The 20,081-nt window shown below is 37.1% G+C and overlaps 1 protein-coding gene across 1 annotated transcript in view; it reads left to right on the forward strand.

Annotated features, from left to right (window-relative positions):
- Positions 1-20,081, forward strand: part of CPS1 (carbamoyl-phosphate synthase 1) — a 118,477-nt gene that overhangs the window by 36,082 nt on the left and 62,314 nt on the right. Inside the window, exons 9-20 of the mRNA XM_058664251.1 lie at positions 1,141-1,269; positions 1,818-1,924; positions 2,780-2,918; positions 3,595-3,672; positions 5,202-5,300; positions 6,161-6,256; positions 10,237-10,426; positions 11,663-11,820; positions 13,259-13,387; positions 16,330-16,474; positions 17,908-18,118; positions 19,858-20,056. Of these exons, the coding sequence (XP_058520234.1) occupies positions 1,141-1,269; positions 1,818-1,924; positions 2,780-2,918; positions 3,595-3,672; positions 5,202-5,300; positions 6,161-6,256; positions 10,237-10,426; positions 11,663-11,820; positions 13,259-13,387; positions 16,330-16,474; positions 17,908-18,118; positions 19,858-20,056 (1,680 nt within the window). The remainder of the gene's footprint in view (positions 1-1,140; positions 1,270-1,817; positions 1,925-2,779; positions 2,919-3,594; positions 3,673-5,201; positions 5,301-6,160; positions 6,257-10,236; positions 10,427-11,662; positions 11,821-13,258; positions 13,388-16,329; positions 16,475-17,907; positions 18,119-19,857; positions 20,057-20,081) is intronic.

Below are 20,081 nucleotides of genomic sequence, written 5' to 3' on the forward strand. Positions count from 1 at the left end.
AGAATATCAATAACATAGATAATTTGAGAAAAGAAGGTGGATTAAAATGTTTAAAATGGGGCCATGGATATGGTGTAGCATGTTAAGCTGTCATTTGCAATACTGACATACCATGTTGGAGTATTACAGGTTCCAGCTACTCTGTTTGTTGTTCAACTCCCTTTTAATGTGCCTGGAAAGATAATAAAACATGTCTCAAATACTTCGGCCACTGTTACTCATGTGAGCAACTGAAATGGAATTCCTGGCTTCTGAGTTCTGCTTAGTTCAGCACTGCTGTGGAGGCCATCCTGAATAGTAAACTAGTAAACAGAAAATTCTCTTTTGCTCTCTTTTTTCTCTGGCTTGGTCTCTGTGACTAAGCCTTCCACAAAAATAGATACAAATATCTTCAGAGAAAGAAAGGCAAAAACCCAAAAAGGTGAAAGGTGAGGGCCAACTTTATTATTATCATTGGAAAGGCAGATACACAGAGAGGAGAGAGACAGAGAGCAAGATCTTCCGTCTGCTGATTCACTCCCCAAGTGGCAGCAATGACTGGAGCTGAGCAAAACCAGGAGCCTCTTCTGGGTCTCCCACGCGGGTGCAGGGTCCCAAGGCTTTGGGCCGTCCTTGACTGCTTTCCTAGGCCACAAGCAGGGAGCTGGATGGGAAGCAGGGTCGCCGGTATTAGAACCAGCGCCCATAGATACCGTTGTGTACAAGGCGAGGAGTTGAGCTGCTAGACTACCGTGCTGGTTCCAAGGGTTGACATAATTTTCAGAGTTGTGTTTATTTCCTTGCCCTACCTCTGTCCCCCAGCTGGTGACGGTGGTCTATGCTCCTGCATATGCCATCCTGGAGCCTTTGGGTCCCTAATCTCTGCTGCAGCTAGGGTATCCCATTAGCTAGTGTCCTCAGGAGCCCCGATTTAATGGTGCCTTTCCCCTCGGCTTTCGGTTGATGATCGGCTCAATTTGCATTCCGTGAAATGCAATTAGCCACCCATGGGATTGTTTTACTCAATAGTCATTTTTTCATTATTGTTGTCTTTTTCCCCCCTTTCCTTTAAGTGGTGGTAAGTTTAGAGGGAGTTTAGGATGTTATGCTTTGGTAAAACAAAATCTTACTAAATTCCTACGGCTTGTGCTTCTTTTCCAGCGAGGTGCGGAAGTACATTTAGTTCCCTGGAACCATGATTTTACCAAGATGGAGTATGATGGACTTCTGATTGCAGGAGGACCAGGAAACCCAGCTCTTGCACAAACACTGATTCAGAATGTCAAAAAGGTGTGCTGAGCCTGGGGGCAGAGTGAGTCAGTGTGTGGAGGGAGAATGTCTGCTGTGGGCTTGGAAGGGCTGAGACACATAATTTATCCGGGTATTTTCGATGTTCATCGTTGAGAACTTTGAGGCAATGCCAGCCTAGCTATTCTCCAGGAAAGCCAATGAAAAGAGAATATGTAAACAAAATAGAATTTTCCTTCAGGGTATACAACTTTTTGATTGTGTCCTCCAGCAAAAACAGATGAAGTTTCTTCTCCCAATGTATTTTTTCCCCTCACAGCTGTAAAATGACAGTTCATATTTCTCCATGACCTCCACGCATCTGAAGAACATTGAGCCTGATTCAGTTGAGGCTAGCATCAAGTCCATCTGATTGAATTCTAATAGTACAAATTTCTCAATCAAGTCCTTATTTATATTCTGATTTTAAATTCAGAAACTATTGTTTTTACCTTGCTAAGATAAAAAGGATGACTCATTTTTATTCCTTCAGGAGCAGACTATTTTGGGGAATTGTATTACCAGGATAATAAAAATTCTCCTTGATTTAGGTTTTAGAGAGTGATCGCAAAGAGCCATTATTTGGAATCAGTACCGGCAATATAATAACAGGATTGGCTGCTGGTGCCAAATCCTATAAAATGTCCATGGCCAACAGGTAAGGCTGTTATGTTTTTATTCCTCTTGAAACCAGCCCTGAAATGCTATTAGCGACTAAACACAAGAGGCGGAATGAACCTTTATGCCATTTCTTCAGAATAAATAGATAACTGTACTATTACATGGTTCACAGTTATCTAACTACCTGATACCATTTTTATTACATTTTTGAAAGGCAGCCTTCTCTAACGATAACTTTGTTACAGTTTAAACTTATCTTCCTTCCCTTGGCATAAATTGTGGTTATAGTACTCAATCAAATGGTATTTCATGGGAAATTGTTCTGATTTTAAGCTTGATTGCAGAGCATTGATAGCACTTTAAAAAGCTAGAGTGACTTAAGAACCAAGAAATCTTTGGATCCCCCTTGGTTTCACTCTTTGCCTCAAATGGTGCTAATTTATGCAACATTGGGTGTTCCTCTCCAGCCCACCCTTCACATTAAATGTAATTCCAAAGGATTCAGTCCCAGCAGCCACATCTTCATGACCTCCTATGAATTCTCTGCTGTTTTTACAATTAACCATAACTTCTTTAAAACAAGCCCCTTATGCTTTTCTGCTTCTGTTAAGCTAATGAGCATCTATTTTTTGTTATTGATGAAAGCCCCTTTTCTGAAACCAATGATAGAAGTTTAATAGACCTGATATTTAACAGACAGCAAAGCTTCCTGAATTGAACTTTGTTGCTAAAATTATCGGGGTTAACAATCTGTGACTTTTTTCAGAGAGTAATTTTCACTATGCAACTGCAACGTTTGAATTTTAATAGGCTTTTCTTGTTCCCTACTTTGCAACTAATGCACTTATATTCTTCTCTTCACTTTGCCTTTTCCCATTCTTTTTCTCTCCAGAGGGCAGAATCAGCCAGTTTTGAATATCACAAATAGACAGGCTTTCATTACTGCTCAGAATCATGGCTATGCCCTGGACAATACCCTTCCTGCTGGCTGGAAACCACTTTTTGTGAATGTCAATGATCAAACAAATGAGGTAAGTGCTCTTAATAAACCCGTTCAGTTGGTGATGAGAAATGAAGGGCTTTTCATAATTTGTGACATAGACTCCTTTCCTTCCTTTATGTGGGAATTTTTTTGAGGTGTGAGAGTATAGAACTCTCAGAAGTTATTTTGTGAAATGCTCTGCTTTATAAAAAAAAGATGCATCCTGTCTTGATGTCTCGTCACCTGGCTTTTTCGAAGTACTTTATGAGTCCTTCATCAAAGACAGTTGCATCTTTATGCATAAAAGGTTGGTCAAAATCAGCTTGGAATCAGTCTGTATAGGTGTCTGGGATCACGGAGCACTAGGAGAAGAAGCCCTGAGGAGGAGATGCTTGGAGAAGCAGTTTAGGAGATGGAGCTAATATGAGGATTAGAGCTTAATCAGAACAAATCCCACAAGGAATCAAAGGTTGTAGACCAAATATATGGCTTTTCTTTAAAGTATCACATCGGTTGAGTCTCCATTGGCCCATTTTCTATTCTTAGCAAAGAGTAAGCTTTTTCAGTTCCCAAGATCTCCCATCATGGCCTGTAATAGTTATTTCTTAAAACAACAGGTATTTAATCCAGTCACTATTTGAATTTTATTGTTCACTCAGTGACATCTAGTCACCTTTGCCACACTGATTGTTACACCAAGTTTTTTCTGTTTCTTATTCCTTCAGGGCATAATGCATGAGAGCAAACCTTTCTTTGGTGTGCAGTTCCACCCAGAGGTCAGCCCAGGGCCAACAGACACTGAGGTATGTCAGAAAAAACTGGAATCTATTATGTGTGGAAAAAAAATCAGGCAGGTATCTGTGTAAAAACCTGAGAAATAAAAGTAATCTCCCCAGATAAATCTTGGTGCAGAACCTTCTCAAGGAGAGTGTCTGTAGATTTAATATTAAAATTTCCCCATCGTTATTACAGAAAAATTTTGATCTTTTAAAAATAAGTGGAAAAGCCCTTAAGGAACCTGAAGCTGTGCTATGATGCTATTTTTATTTCTGCCCATTATCATTCTAATATATTTAGTTCTGAAATTTACAATTGTTGTACTATGCAAATGAATTCCCTGTTGCTCTCTCTTGTTCTAATAACTGAAATGAAAATTTAAGCCCCCATCTGTGACTTTACAAAAATCCCTATGGCAACTGGTTGTGTAGCCACTAAGGGAGAATAAACAGCAGCAGGAAAAAGAGAGAGGCAGGGATGGAGAGAGGAAGACAAGACATGGACAGAAGGGAAGCGTGTCAGGAATTCTTAGAGGAGTTTTGATTTTCATCCATTTATTTTTACTTTCTTGTGTGAGCTCTTGGTTCAGTGTTCAAGCACATCTTCCAAACAAGGAAATCTGGGAAATCTGGTGTGGCACCTTTGCCCACTGCGAGTCCTTTGGTAGTTGTGCTGGCAACCTGCATTGCCAGCAGATAATTTTCTTAGAAGATGTCTAGGGGAAAGCAGGAGGAGAATAGGAATTTGTCATCTGTAAACTCTAATTGCCTTTTTGAGTATTTATATTTTGTTCTTTTAAAATATTATTAGGAAATTAAAACTTAATGCTCTTAGGAAATGTAGTTTCATTATCCAGAGTCAGTTAATATTACTTACCAATGATGAAGCTCAGAGATGTAGAAGTTAGTTACACACATTATGTAACACTTGCTGAATGACTTTCTTTAATGAAAAGTTTGAGTTGTTGATCTTTTTTGGTACTTCCAATTAGGGAGCATTATAATTCAGATATGTAAACACAACTTCACTGTCACTAAATCCTTTTTTAAAGCCATGCAAAGTAGTTGCAAAATTAATGACATTTGGTAACCTTTAACCTTTGTTAAAAATAAAATTTGTCGTGTGTGGTGAGACAGAACAAGTAAATTCACTGGTAAAGTTTAAGAATAATATTGAGGTTTTCGTTTTTTAAGAGCTGGTAGAAATTTTTTGGCAAGCAGTATTTCTAATTTTTTTAAGCTAGAATTGATTTAGAAGAAGAATACAATATCACAATTAAGGGTCTGAAAATCTGATGTTCTCAGATGCAATGGGTGAAAAGTTTATTTGCTGTTGATATTGTCGTTTTATAGCATTTGAAATGAACAGGTCGAAGTGTTTCTGTAATCTCAGTTTTATAGCGGTAGAAACTTTGTTGCTTACTAAAAAGCAAAGACAAAATGTTGCACAGGAATACTTACACTGAAAATTGTTGCCTTAACTGAGCATCCTGTATTTTATCTGGGTACTTATGAGTTTACAGGCGCCTAATCAGTTTGCATGTATTTTCTTCTAGTATCTATTTGACTCCTTTTTCTCACTGATAAAGAAGGGGAAAGGTACCACCATCACCTCCGTTCTGCCCAAGCCAGCTCTCGTTGCGTCCCGAGTTGAGGTCAGTGTGTGAGGGTCTGATTTGGGGTGTGCATCGGAGAGTTTATCAGGGGATGATGTTTTATAAGTGAATGGTACAGACCATACCATTGTCTACGAAAGACGATTAGCGTTGCAATGCTCATCTTTTTGCAGTTATATAGTCCGTTTTTGAAAATGTTGTTTGGAATTTACATGTTTTAACTTGAAAATCATATCCTTAAAGTTTCCTTGTTAATAACATAGTTTAACAAAGGATAGTGTTTTATTTAGTTTAGAATTTGATATATTTTCTATTATCCCCAAATCATAGCCTTGTGTAATCTTGAGAAACACTCACACACCAAATAATTTATAGATGATAGAAGTTTTTACTTCAACTGGATTATTTAGTGTCTCCAAGTATGTGATTTTATGTCTAAAAACCAAATGAATAAAGATTAATACAGCATAAGATTTGAATCCTTGTTCATTTGAATGGGGATATTGGTGTGATAAGATTTCTATCCATTTCTTTTAAAAATTATGCAATACATATACCACTGTTATATAAAACTAGAAGGTTGTATGTACATTTCAAATATTTTGGCATATATATACATAGATTTTTAGATACAAACGTATTTGCATGTATTTATACAGATATTTTAGATATTTAACTGTTTAAATAAAATACAGACCTCTTAATAAAATTTTACTGGAACAAAAAAATGCTTTTTGAATTTTGAAAAGTGTATTGAAATTAGGATTGTTTAAATTGTCTTTCCCCTCATGTGGCATGTAGCATGTATTGTTGTGCTTTAAAATCACTGCAGAGACTCAGACAATATGTCTTTTCTGCTGTTGGAGATAGCTCATTTTGTACCTTTTTATTGCTTGCAGGTTTCCAAGGTTCTTATCCTAGGATCAGGAGGTCTGTCCATTGGTCAGGCAGGTGAATTTGATTACTCGGGATCTCAAGCTGTGAAAGCCATGAAGGTGAGAGAAAAATGATTTTTGAGAGAATTAATATGTGCTCCTTAATGAGTCCAATTAGTATTTTATAATTTAGATTTATGACACTACCTAGTTTCAAAGTCGCTGTAATTATTTTCCTTAGCTTACATATTGCAGAAAGCATAATTACAAGGCTTTTAACTTTCTGAAACATGTGTGCCTATATCGATCTCCTAGATATTTACTTTATTACCTGCTTTTATTGAACGTATGAAAAAAATCGCATGTGTGGATACCACTGATTTTTTTCCAGGGAGTGAATTTTTCAAATACACTTTTGTCGTTTATGCCAAAGAGAGGATTTAGGCATTCTTGGTGCTTTTAAGTATTTCAAATGTTCTACAAGATGCTTTAGGCATCTTTGTGTTCGAAATGGGAAAATGTATTTGGGAGAGCAAGGGCAACAGTGCGTTTTGTTCAAACTTTAGAAGTTCTTACTTATCACTTGGGGACCAAATGCTTTCATTACTGATTTGGAAAGCAGGATGGTATCACTGATTTTTCAAGTGAAAAAGAGGATTTGATATTCAAATTGGAAAGGACACTACTCTTTCTTCAAATCCTCTTGAGATCTCTCAACCCTTATCATAGCAATAAAATAAATGTTTAGAAAAAAATATCCCACAGTGTATTTAAGGTATTTCTATTGAAGAACTTGGTCTCTCTTTGGTCTCCTTGTTCCTGGCATAGTCCTCCTCTTGGTACTAATCAGGCCATGCAGAGGCGATGGGAGCCCTCAGTGACCTCGCCTCAGGCTTTGCAGTGTAAAGGCAGACACCTGCCTGGGAGAACACAGCACATCGCGGCAGCAGGAGGTGAGCGCTGCAGCCAGGGAGAGGCAGCTGGCCAGGGCTTTGATTTTCTCTTTTCAGGATTCTACAGAGGTTTTCACCTGAAGGTTGTCTGTTGAAAATAGGTAGAATATGGTGCTGATAATCTTCTCATTTCTTTTTTTTTTTTTTTTTTTTTTTCTTTAATATTCATTTATTCATTAATTACATTGCATTACATGACTGGGATTCCCCCCCCCTTCACCCCAAACCCTTCCCCCATCATGAATTCCTTCACCTTGATGCATAACCACAGCTCAAGTTCCATTGAGATTCCCTAATTAAAAGTTTACACCATACAGAGTCCAGCATCCCACTTGTCCAGTTCAAGTTCAACGGCCTCTTAGGGAGGCCCTCTCAGTTTTGTAGGCAGAGCCAGCAGAGCGTCACCTCAATCAATTAGAAGCTCCAACATATCATCAGCAACAGTCCAGGTATGATGAGGCTGGTGCAGAGTCCACTGATTGACATAGTCCGTCTTTTTTGTTTTTAAAAATTCTCTTCTCCTTGAGTGCACTGGTGTAGAAGTATATGTACATAGGTCTTTGTAAATATTTCTAAAACTTTTTTATTTCTTGATTTGAAAGATGTAGTGATACATACACAACACACACACACAGGGAGAGAGAGAGAGAGAGAGAATATTTTCTATACACTGGCTCATTTCATAAAAGTCTATAGCTTTCGGATTTGGGCTATGCTAAAACCAGGAAGCAGGAACACCTAGTCTCCCACATGGGTGACAGGGCACCAAGTGCTTGGGCCCTCTTTCACTGCTTTCCCAGGAATATTAGAAGGGAGCCGGGGCAGAGGCAGAGCAGCCAGGAAGCTAATTGGCACTCAGGGAATGGAAGTTGGAGTTCCAAGCGGTAGCTTAACTTACTGTGCCATATGATGGCTTCCCATATTTTCAAAATAATGCATTTCTTTACTTAAAAAATTGTTTATTTGGAAGTCAGAGTCACAGAATGAGAAGCAGAGGTACTTAGAAAGATGATCACAGTGGCCAGTGTAGGGTCAGGCCTGAAGTTGCTTCTGGGTCTCCCATATGGATTGCAGGAGTCGAAGCAGTAGGGCCATCTTTCATCACTTTCTGAGGCATTAGCAGCGACAGGAAGTGGAGGAACTGGAGCATGAACCAACATCCGTATAGGATGCCTGCATTGCGAGCAGCTGATTTACCTGCTGTGCAACAATGCCAGCCTTCATTTAATGATTCTTTTTTTTCATTAGATAATTTGAAGAATTACTGCTTTCATGGTTTTTATGTTGGTGTATTTTATAACAATGTCATAAAGAAATTTTATTTCATGAGCAAGAATTATTAATATAATATTATGATGGTTTGTGAAATTAGTGGGTACATTTGTAACAAAAAAACCTTTTTAAAAATTATTATTTTCCCTGATGCAGCGTTTAAGTATAGGGATGTTCCTCTCCACCTACCCTGCTTTCCTCCCCACTGCTCTTCTTTTCTTTCTTTCTTTCTTTCTTTCTTCCTTCCTTTCCTTCTTTCTTTCTTTCTTTCTTTCTTTCTTTCTTTCTTTCTTTCTTTCTTTCTTTCACAATTATATGCTGTGAATCTCATTACCAAAATTAGCAGGAAGTTTTAAATAAATGGGCATTCATCTTGAGCATTTTGAGCTGTTTTTCTTTGTAAATTTATAAACCATAGCTATATTCTTTCAATATCATCTTCAGAAAAATATTTATACATAATCATTTACCACTTTGATAATGAGACTTCTGTTGATATATTTGCTCAGTTTGTATTCACTGACTTACATTCTAACCCGTATTCTAGGTTGCATTTGCTTTTCTGTATTTTTCTAACATTTTGTCAATAAATAAAACTTTTATTCCAGGTGTTTTAAAACCATGAGAAATGATTTGTGTTGAGAAAGGGTCAGAGTATCCCAATTAGAGTCCAAATATCATTAATTGTCAGTTCTGTGACCTTTAGTGAACTATTAACTCTTAACTGAGGTTCAGTTGCTTTATCTGAAAGGTGGAAATCCTTCACCTGGTCTTGGTATCAAAATCAAATAAATCAATAAAAATGTATATAACATACATTCATTAAGGCACTGTTGCAGTTTAAAGTAATATGAAATGTTTTTAATTTTGGCTATTTTCCCCCAGGGATATTTATGCCTCTTGAGGATGATTTCTATTTTTTCATCTGAATATTTTGGTTATCTTTTGGGAAGAATTTAAAGTTGACATGCTATTCTGTGAAATAATATGAACCATCCAGCCATAATTCACAATAATGCTTTTGCTAAGTGTCACCCTCCTCTTGGTTTATAAAACTGTTCCTCTAATAGCTCTCAGGAATAATTCTTTTGAAGATCTGTAGAGATGTAATAAATGAGACAGGGCTAGAAATGGTTTTGTGTATAGAGGCACAGATGCATACACAATATTTTTTCTCTGCCTTATGGTCACTTTTCATTTTCTTAAACATATCTTAACAGTTGAATAATGCATTTTGCTGAAGCACTGGCATGTATTCAAACATCACAGCCTTTCCTGTAAGCCTGTGTAACTTTTTTTTTGACTATTTACAATATTTTCAATAAAAACATTTTCTAAAAAGCAGTATAGCACAAATTAAAATCTCAAAAAAAGTAGAAAATAGCAGAAGGCTCTCTGTGCTTCCAGCACGAAGAGAACACATTAACCTATATTTTAAAGCTGCACTTAATGTTCTCAGAGAAATAACAGAAGGAAAAGCAACATCGATGTTGCCTCTGGTTCCATTTAATGTTTGTTTGTTTTAAGAGTGTGGTGAGATTATTCTTTTAAGGGTGATCGAGATATGAAGTTGAGTAACGTAAGAGTGAAACTCTAGGAAATTTTGTAGAAATCATCTTAGCTTGCCTTTATACCTCGCGTGACGGCATTCACAGCTAGCCTCAGGAGGCAGCTGGCTCTTTTTGGAAAAAAATTTCTTCCTCTCTTTAACCAACTGTTGGTCTCCTTTGAACTGCCATTCAATCATCTTATTGATAATTTCAGCAGTCCATGGAACACCCTAAATGATTTGCTGGCCAACAATCCTTCGTTTGAATGTCACCATTCTTACTTATAGACTACACATTTATATACTGGATTCTTTGTTACTTTCAGGAAGAAAATGTCAAAACTGTCCTGATGAACCCCAACATTGCATCCGTCCAGACCAACGAAGTAGGCTTAAAGCAAGCAGATGCTGTCTACTTTCTTCCCATCACCCCACAGTTTGTGACAGAAGTCATCAAGGCCGAACGACCTGATGGGCTCATTCTAGGCATGGGTGGCCAGACAGCTCTGAACTGCGGTGAGTTCATTTAATGTACTCACGTGCAATAGATTTTGTTTGATCTCATCTGAGAATTGCATTCTGTGTGCATTATAAAATCTTTCCTTTCACATGTGAAGAAGCATTCAGAAAACAGCCACCTGAAAATGTTGTAGAATGACTGGTACTATTTATTTCACACAACAGCAAAGAAATCCCTTGCTTTAGTGCTTCGAAATGGTCATAAAAGTTTCCAGAGTTGCCCTCCTGAAAGAATGATGTTTTTCTATTACTGTTGGAAACTGACAACTAAATGTTACTTTTGGTTTGGTGCTGTTTTCTATCAGTCCTGTGACAGGTGACTTTCGCATGTGTTTTAATGTCATGGAAATCATTTTTTCTACCATTTCTCTTTACACCAGCTGGGTTCACTGCTCTGTCCTTTCTAAATACTTCTTTGAAATTAGATCATGCATAAGAATTTCTTCAGCTCTTTGGGTGAGCAGATGAGGATATGATTTGTATGACAAACATGAAGTAGTACCGTAACTTAGATAAGAGGATATTGGAAACACAAGTCATTCTGAAGATTTTAAGCCATTTTTTAAACAAAACATTCATTTGAGAGCTTATTGACACAGAGTGAGTTTTCATTCTGGGATTGGGTTGAGGCTGACACTAGGAACTGGAGATAACACCCCAGGCCTCTCACACGGCCATCAGGAATCTAGTTATGTCTTCGCTATGACTTCCCAGGGCCTGTAGTGGCAGGAAGCTGGAATCAGGTGCTGGAGCAGGATGAGTATCAGATCTAGGCACTCTGATTTGCGAATCCAAATCTGGCCAGCCAAATTTGGGTGTCCCAATCTGAGGTTTTACCATTAGCCTACCCCAGAGAATTCTTTTTTAAAGCACAGGTGGGAATTAAAGCACCTATGATTATTTAAATAATAGAATTCCACTATAGGGAAGAACTTTCAAAGGAAAGAGAATAATACACTGAAATCTTAAGACTCAGGATGATAATCTGATTTTTATTTAATAATATTTTGCAATTGGTTGTAACGTAAGCAACAGTTTACAACCATAACATATTTTGTTAAATAGCCTTCAAAAGTGTCCTTTCGACATTTCACCCTAAATACGGTTCTATTGTGGTCAGTGGTGGCTTTTTAGATTTTGTTTTAAGATGAAACTAAAGCCATATTCTGATATCTGTTGAAGGTGACACTGAGTTTGAGATTTGGACATTGACAGTATTCTGTTCTTTTGTAGGAGTGGAGCTCTTCAAGCGAGGTGTGCTCAAGGAATATGGTGTGAAGGTCCTGGGAACTTCAGTTGAATCCATCATGGCTACAGAAGACAGGCAGCTGTTCTCAGACAAACTAAATGAGATCAATGAGAAGATCGCTCCAAGTTTTGCTGTAGAATCAGTAAGGAATTTGTTTCAGAAAAATAAGAACACTGTTTGTCAAGAGCTGTAGGGGGAATGATTTGCCATGCTTCATAAGAGTTAAAATTATTATCCTTGCACACATTTTATTTAGAAGGATATGTGTTAATTATAGAAATCAGTGCAGAACGGTTAAGACATTGATATTCATTCTCTTTATGAATAGGGAAATATAACACCACAGTTAGAGATGAAATGGCTTATCAATGGCTGAAGTATTAATGAATCTCAGATCTCCTGTACTGAAATAAGAAACCAGATCAAATAGCAATACCATAATGCTGTTTACTTTCTTCAAGAATCAGTCATACCTCTTGTAGGTGTGAATGTTCTGCAAAGGACATTAAAGGAAAATGATGTAAATATTTTAGAATGAAGTAGATCAAGTCATTGAGATTTATTGATAAGAGGCTGTAGCTTAGATTTTTAAAGAAGATGGACGGTTCTGCTTTTCAATTGTTAATTTTCTATCATATTCTATGCCTGTCCATGGGCTATCATCAATCACAGGTGAAAAGTTAACTGTATTTTTCTCCCTGATGTTAGTTTTGATTTCGGATATGTATTTGGGGAAGTGGGGATGCTAGAGGCAGTTTTAAATGAAACTTTTCCATTTTTGAAATAGGCAACTCCTTGTGAGTAAGGAAAGTACTACTGAGACAACTAAGAATGGGCTATATGTGTTTCTGAAAGAATGCTACCAACCACATTCCATGTTGCAAAGATGCCAGTCAGGAGTAATCCCAAGACAGCTCTGTGGAGCACTTTGGGAAGCTCCTGCCATACATTTATTTTTCCATTGCCAGATTTAATTATGTCCTCGCATTCCCAGGATGAGAAACAGACATATGGGAAAGGTGTAATTACATTCCCATTGGTCGTGTAATAATATTCAATGACAGAAAAATATAGCCACCATATGTTGTATTCTGTAAGTTAAAAAAAAATTCTAGCTTCTCAGACTATTCTCAGTCAGAATTTAAAATATAAATTTCCCTTTTTATACAGCATTCTTGATGGCCTTTTGTAGTGGTACCCAGGTAGCATCATAGAATCCTTTTTTTTTTTTTCATTAAGAGAGAGGATTCTAAACTACTTTTAAAAAGAAGTAACTCAGTGTTTTTCATTCTTAAATAAATGATGATTATTGATGCTTTGGCCATGATTTTACTTTTAGAGGATAAGCTAAAATTCACCAGAAAATGATAAGGAAAAGCAAGTCACACACACACACACACACACACACACACACACACACTCCTAGGTGTCTCTTAACATTTTTATAGAAGCACATTTTTTTCAGACCACAAAACAATAATAATTGCATATTATTATTTGAGTATCAGTCCATTGGCATTGCTTTGTTTCTGTTAGCATGATCAGTTTTTAATATTTGAGCACCTTGTTCTTCTTGACAGATTGAGGAGGCACTGAAGGCAGCAGACACTATTGGCTACCCCGTGATGATCCGGTCTGCTTATGCCTTGGGTGGGTTAGGCTCAGGCATCTGTCCAAATAAGGAGACCTTAATGGACCTCGGCACAAAGGTATGTAGTTTTACTAATCATATTCTTACTAACCCAAAGTAACTGGATTGATAGTCCCTTCCAACTGTAAAAAGTTAAGAAGATGAGAAATGATCTTTTCTGTGTTTCTTAATCATTCCTCTGTTCTATAGAAGTATTATCTAATGCATGGCACTTTCAATAGGAGAATGAAGTGCAATTATCTGTGCTCGGGAACTGTCATAAGTAAGCTCTATGCTTCTAGTTTAATCAGTAATAACTCTATTGGAGTGTCCATCTTTACTGTATATACTGTACATATTTTGCTAAATATATATTTAGGGCTTTAAAACACAGATTATTACAAAACATGTGCATTAGCTTTTGAAATATAGTGTTTGGATGATATACAATAAGAGAAAGAAAGTACTTTCCATAGCTTATCCTAAAAACCCAGGTATCTAAAACATAATATAAACCACCCCGTATAATCAGTGAGTGAGCTCTGCCAATGGCCAAATACATGTAACATGTGAGAGTGAAATGATTATAACTTATTTTATATTGTAATGACTTTATCATATTGCTGAGTATTTCTTGAGAAAAATTGTGAGAAAATATGGATACACCTCAAAGGATAAAAAAGAGAATATTCCAGGAAACAGTATTTTAGAACCATTTGTGCTGATTGCATTTCTACAGAGCAGAACGGTGCCTGGAAATACTTGGTTCCCCTGAAATTACTTTGAATTCATATGTGTACATGGCCAAGATGCCTGTCTAGGTTACCCAGCAGTCATGGAAATACATCTGATGAGATAAAAGGGAGGGCTGTTGTGTTGCGTGGCTATACTTAGCAATATAGCTCAAACATGGCTTTCCTAACACTTTCTTTTTGGACTAGTTAAAAATAATTCTCTTGAGTTGTTGGCATAGGATTTTGAGAACAGATAAATACAATTAAATATATCTAAATAATTAATGATTGACTTGCATGTCAACAACATGGATTTAATCTCTTTAAATTTGCCAAAATGACAAAAATGAAGGAAAACATGTCTAATATAAGTGTCTTTTTAAATTCCATTCTGGACTTGTGAATTACATATTTCAAACAAAAGTGTATTTAGAGGGATAGAAAAATCTGTTTCTTCTAAATGTTCCGAATGATTTTAATATTAATTAGCAGCCTATTTGCTAATAGTAACAAGACATATTTATTCCCTATTAAAAACAACTTTCCGGGCCCAGCGTAGTAGCCTACTGGCTGAAGTCCTTGACTTGCATGCATAGGGATCCCATATGGGTGCTGGTTCCTGTCCTGCTGACCCCACTTCCAATCCAGCTCCCTACTTGTGGCCTGGGAAAGCACTCCAGGATGACCCAAATCCTTGGGAGCCTGCACCTGTGTGGGAGACCCAGAAGAGGCTCCGGGCTTTTGGCTTCAGATCGGCGCAACTCTGGCCATTGCGGCCGCTTGGGGAGTGAATCAGCAGGTGGAGGATCTTCCTCTCTGTCTCTCCTCCTCTCCATATATCTGATTTTCTAATAAAAATAAATAAATCTTTAAAAAACATTCCTAAATAAATAAATAAATATTCTGAATACTGATTTTCTATGTAAAAATTTCCAATGAAGGCTTAGGAATGAGGCAGTCTTTCATTATTCACATTCCATTAAAACAATTATTAGGACTTTATATGATTTTGTTGTTGAGAAGCCTTGCTTTTCCCTTAAGAATACTTAGTCCAACATGTGCTAGGCTGCTTCCTTAGTCTCTTAAATTTATAATTAGTACCTGTAGCAGGTATGTTGCCTCATTTTGTTTAGAGTTTGTATAAAATCTGTGATTTAAAAGAGTAAGTGGAGGAAACATTTAAGACAGCCTCAATTTTCTTGTACATTGTACTTCGTTAGGACAGACTGCCTCAGTTCATACGCTTTGTCTCATAGACTCGTTCTTTTAGCACACCAAATGTGGCAAATTAATCATTATTAAGTTGTTAACAGTGGCTACAGTCTTTTCTAACCAATTGGAGAGCTTCATTGTAGGCAGCTGTAGGGACAAATGTGGCTCATTCTCATACATTGGCACCTGCAGTGATGTTGTGGTTACAAAGTACACATCACAGGAAAAACTCACCCTGAACTATTACTTCATTAAAATGATTTCTAATACTTTGAAAACACTCAAACTACTCCTTTCATTGCTGTCCCAAAATAAAAGCATTATGGAACAAAGGAAGATTTTTGTCTTGTATTGCCACTCACTGTATATTCTAGGGTCAGTGGTTGTTTCTTTCATATTTTGGGTTCAGTATTCTACCCACTGTGGGTGTGCAGTAAATAAGAAATGATAATTACACTAATTCATTTCTGTCTAATCAGGCATACATGATATACTACTCAAGAGTATTTAAGCACTTAGGCAGTGATTAACTATAATAATAGTCGCATATGATTCTTCTAATTCCCAAGTTTCATATGCCATCTTGACTAACTGTTTACAATCATCATCATCTCCTTTCTCCTCCTCATCAACATCAACTAACTTTTATTGTGTGTTCGTTGTATAAGCACCCTCAGCTATTTTTGAGAAAGCCAAAGTCTTTAGACTTATTTTTCCAAATTTATTCTCACTTATCACATTTTCTGGTTTCACAGAAGCCTTGCTGCTGAAATAATTTCATTTCCCTCTGCCTGATTGCTCAATTATTTTCTCTTTTTCCTAAATTAGTTTGATTTAATGTCATATCAGCACTTTGAATGGCAAGCCTCAATGATGTAAATCAAGCATATTCACTGCAGGATGCTATTCCTGATCTCACTGATTTTCTGACACATTGTGCCTTCTGGAGTGCAGGGGAGGAGGGAGACAGGATTTAAACTACAGGGTTGACCAGGATTTAGGTCATGTTATTTTCCAGAATATTCCTTTTTCAGTTCATGACTTACCGTTTGATATCTTTCATCACCAATTCCAGGCTTTTGCAATGACCAATCAGATTCTGGTGGAGAAGTCAGTGACAGGTTGGAAAGAAATAGAATATGAAGTAGTGCGAGATGCTGATGACAATTGTGTGACTGTCTGTAATATGGAAAATGTTGATGCCATGGGTGTTCATACAGGTAGGCAAATAATCTTCAAGAACTACAATAACACCTTTATCTCATGTCTTTGATGGCTATAGCAGTCATTATGAAATTCATTTCCTTTCTTAGCTAATAGATTAGTGATAACATTTATACTTGTTCAGTATTTTACAGTATTAGGAATGCTTAGTTTGATATTCACAAATCCTATGAAGTATGGCCACTGATGTTATTTGAGAGAGAGTTAAATGTATGCAATATTTTGAATATAAAATCTATAAGATTTTGTGTTGAGAACTGAGACAGAGTTTGAGAGGCTAAAAGCAGATTGCAATGTCAGTCATAGAATGAATTGAGAAAATATTCATAAGTAATAGAAACAGATTTCTCAGAACAGTAAGTTAGGTAGATGGTAGTTAGATAGATGGGGTTCCCACATTTAGAACTGCTAAATGTGAGGTGTGGGCAAACTTTGAAGAAGGGAGTTGAGAATGCAGAAATGGAATTCAAGAAAAGAGGATACAATTAGTGAAGTTGTTATAAAGGATATTTTTCTATCCTTTGACTGCCTTCAAGTCAAAGCTAGAGACATGGGCAAAATATTGAAGTGTGAAGGTCTAACAAGAGGAGAACACTAAGTGATGAGGTACATGCATATTTACAGGACAGGAGGAAGAAGGATTAGTGTAGATAACAGGAGGAATAGAAAAGAAGGAAGCTAGAATAGTACAGTACTAAGTAAACCAAAGTTACAACATATCTTTTGTTATTTTTGTTGTTAGAACATATTTTATAAAATATATTTGTTTTCAGTGGTATAAATGCTATACAAGTTCAAAATTTAGGTCTTAATTTAACACTTAAAATCCAAAATGTTCAGACATCTAATTTTAATGCAGTGTTAGTTCTGTGATCCTTACTGAAAGGAATTAGTGCTAAGCAGAGTAGGCAAAGTCTCAAGAAGCATAGTTATATAAAGAATGAAAGCTTTTGTATGGTTGACCATGTTGGGAGGGGGAATACTTGAGGCGTCAGAGAGCTAAGCATCTTTGTAGTCAGAATGGATAGAAACTATGGTCGATAAAACTGAAGATAAAAGAGGCAAAAAACAAAAACAAAAGCAAAAACCTGAAACAGAAAAAAAGATGCAAAGAAATGACGCACAAAGAGAATATGGATGAGCCCCTGTAGGTAAGGAGGAAATGATATTCTATGGAAGAACTTCAGCCATAGAGAATCCGAGAAGAGAAGCTGAAGGAGTGGATATCAATCCAACATGTGGTTGATGCCTAATGAGCTTCACAATGCTTGGAAGGGCTAACGTAAAGGTTAAGTTAGATTAAAGACATTTATTTTTACTTTAGCATAACTGTTTTCCCAACAAGCTCTTAGACTGTCAAGATGATTATGCCACTGAAGTTGGTTATTTAAATATGCTAGGGAATAACATGTGCTATTTAAATGCACAGGTGACTCAGTGGTTGTGGCCCCTGCCCAGACACTTTCAAATGCAGAGTTTCAGATGTTGAGACAAACTTCAATCAATGTTGTTCGCCACTTGGGCATTGTGGGTGAATGCAACATACAGTTTGCTCTTCATCCAACCTCAATGGAATATTGCATCATTGAAGTGAATGCCAGACTGTCCCGAAGCTCTGCTCTGGCCTCAAAGGCCACTGGGTAAGATTGGAATGATTGTCTGGGGTTGCAGATTTATCCAGATAGAAATTAAAAAATGGTAGTAAAAGACTGTGCTGCCTTTAGGAATCATATCCACATTTATGTATGCTAGCTATCAGTCATTTATGGACTCTAAGGACTTAGTTATTAATGAGCTTGCTGCCAGACTGAGGCAAATGGTATTACTAGCTGACTTTGTTTGCTGGCTAATCATAAGCTCATCAAAATCCAGGGGCCAGAGCGGGCTGTGAAAAATCTGTTTCTTAATTGCACTTTGCAGATGCTGTTAAAAGTGCAGATTAATTGGCATTTTTAGTCCTCAGCTGGCTTCTTCAGGTATAGCTATATAGTGGGGAGATGGTGAAAAAGAGAGTTCACTCAACTCAAACATTTACAATTTTTTTTTGTTTTAGCAGTGTTGTATACAACAGAATATACACTGTTACGTCTGTAAATTAAAATAGTAAATTAAAAAATTTTAACTTTATACCCAGTTAACAATCATGAGCATAACTAATTGAAATCTTGTTTTCATTAATATATTCAGCATCTGGAATTTAAATGAATAAAATATTTATCTCTATGGTTCTTTTGGCTTGTTTGTGTTTTAAGCTACATGGTGCTGTATGGGGTGGCAGAAGTCATGTTGCCCTACAAACCTGAATTCTTATTTGGTGCCCCTACTGACAGTGTGACTTTGGATGTAGCACTTTTTATCTCTTATCAGTTTCCTTATCTGTTGGATGGAGTGTTGCACTAAAGAAGTCTGAAACTCAATTTCAGCCTCCCACATAGGTAGCAAGAATCCATGTGCTTGAAGTATTATAACTGCAGAGTGTGCATTAGCAGAAAGCTGCAATCAGAAGCAGAACCTGCACTCCAATCCAGACAGGTGCTGAGATGCAGCCATCCCAAGCAGCGTCTTTACTGCTGTGCCAAAATCTTTTCATGGACCAGTATTAATTCAAAGATTGCTTGGGGACAAAAAGGGACACAAGCTAGTAATCCCACATTTTAGTTTTTAGTTAAAGATTTATTTTTTTCTGTTTGGAAGTCAGATTTAAAGAGAGAAGTAAATAGAGAGGTGAGCCTTGCTGGATCCAGGAGCCAAGCAGAAAGTAGAAGCCAGCAGCTTCTTTTGGGTTCCCATATGTGGTAGGGACCCAAGCTCTTGGGCCATCTTTTGCTGCTTTCCCAGGCACTTTAGCAGGGAGCAGAGTAGTTAGGCCTCTAACTAGCACCTGTTTGGGATGCCAGTGCTGCAGACGGTGGATACACCACAGGGCCTGTGCCAGCAATGTCTACATCTCTTATTACAGTACTTTCTAACACCAGCTAACTCCAGATCTTCCAAGACATAGAAGATGTCTAAATGTTTTCAATAAAATATTTTTGGAGATTCTCATCTCAGTGGAGGCTAAGTATAAGTTGAGGTTAAGCCTTACTTGCCAAGGAAGTTATTGATTTTGTTTTAAAGAGGTGAAAGTTGGGCGTTGTATCTATGCATGTACAAGTGTATGGCATGAATTCTCCTGTGCTATATACTTTATTTTGACCCACATTATCTTATAAGTAAATATTAAATATTCATGGGTATCAGATAATCTGGTGTATCTTATATGCAGAAATGTAATGATATTAGAATTTCTAGAAAGGACCAATTTATGTTTTGAACTGTGTTTGATACTTACTGCCCAAACACAAATAATGCAAAAGTGAATTTCTGTCCCTTCTTATAGCTACCCATTAGCATTCATCGCTGCAAAGATTGCCCTAGGAATCCCACTTCCAGAAATCAAGAATGTTGTATCAGGGAAGACATCTGCCTGCTTTGAACCTAGTTTGGATTACATGGTTACAAAGATTCCTCGCTGGGACCTTGACCGTTTTCATGGAACATCTAGCCGAATTGGTAGCTCTATGAAAAGTGTAGGAGAGGTGAGTTCTCGGTACATTCCCCTAT

The sequence above is a fragment of the Ochotona princeps genome, chromosome 5 (genome assembly GCF_030435755.1).
Source record: "Ochotona princeps isolate mOchPri1 chromosome 5, mOchPri1.hap1, whole genome shotgun sequence".
In the NCBI taxonomy this organism is placed as follows: Eukaryota; Metazoa; Chordata; class Mammalia; order Lagomorpha; family Ochotonidae; genus Ochotona; species Ochotona princeps.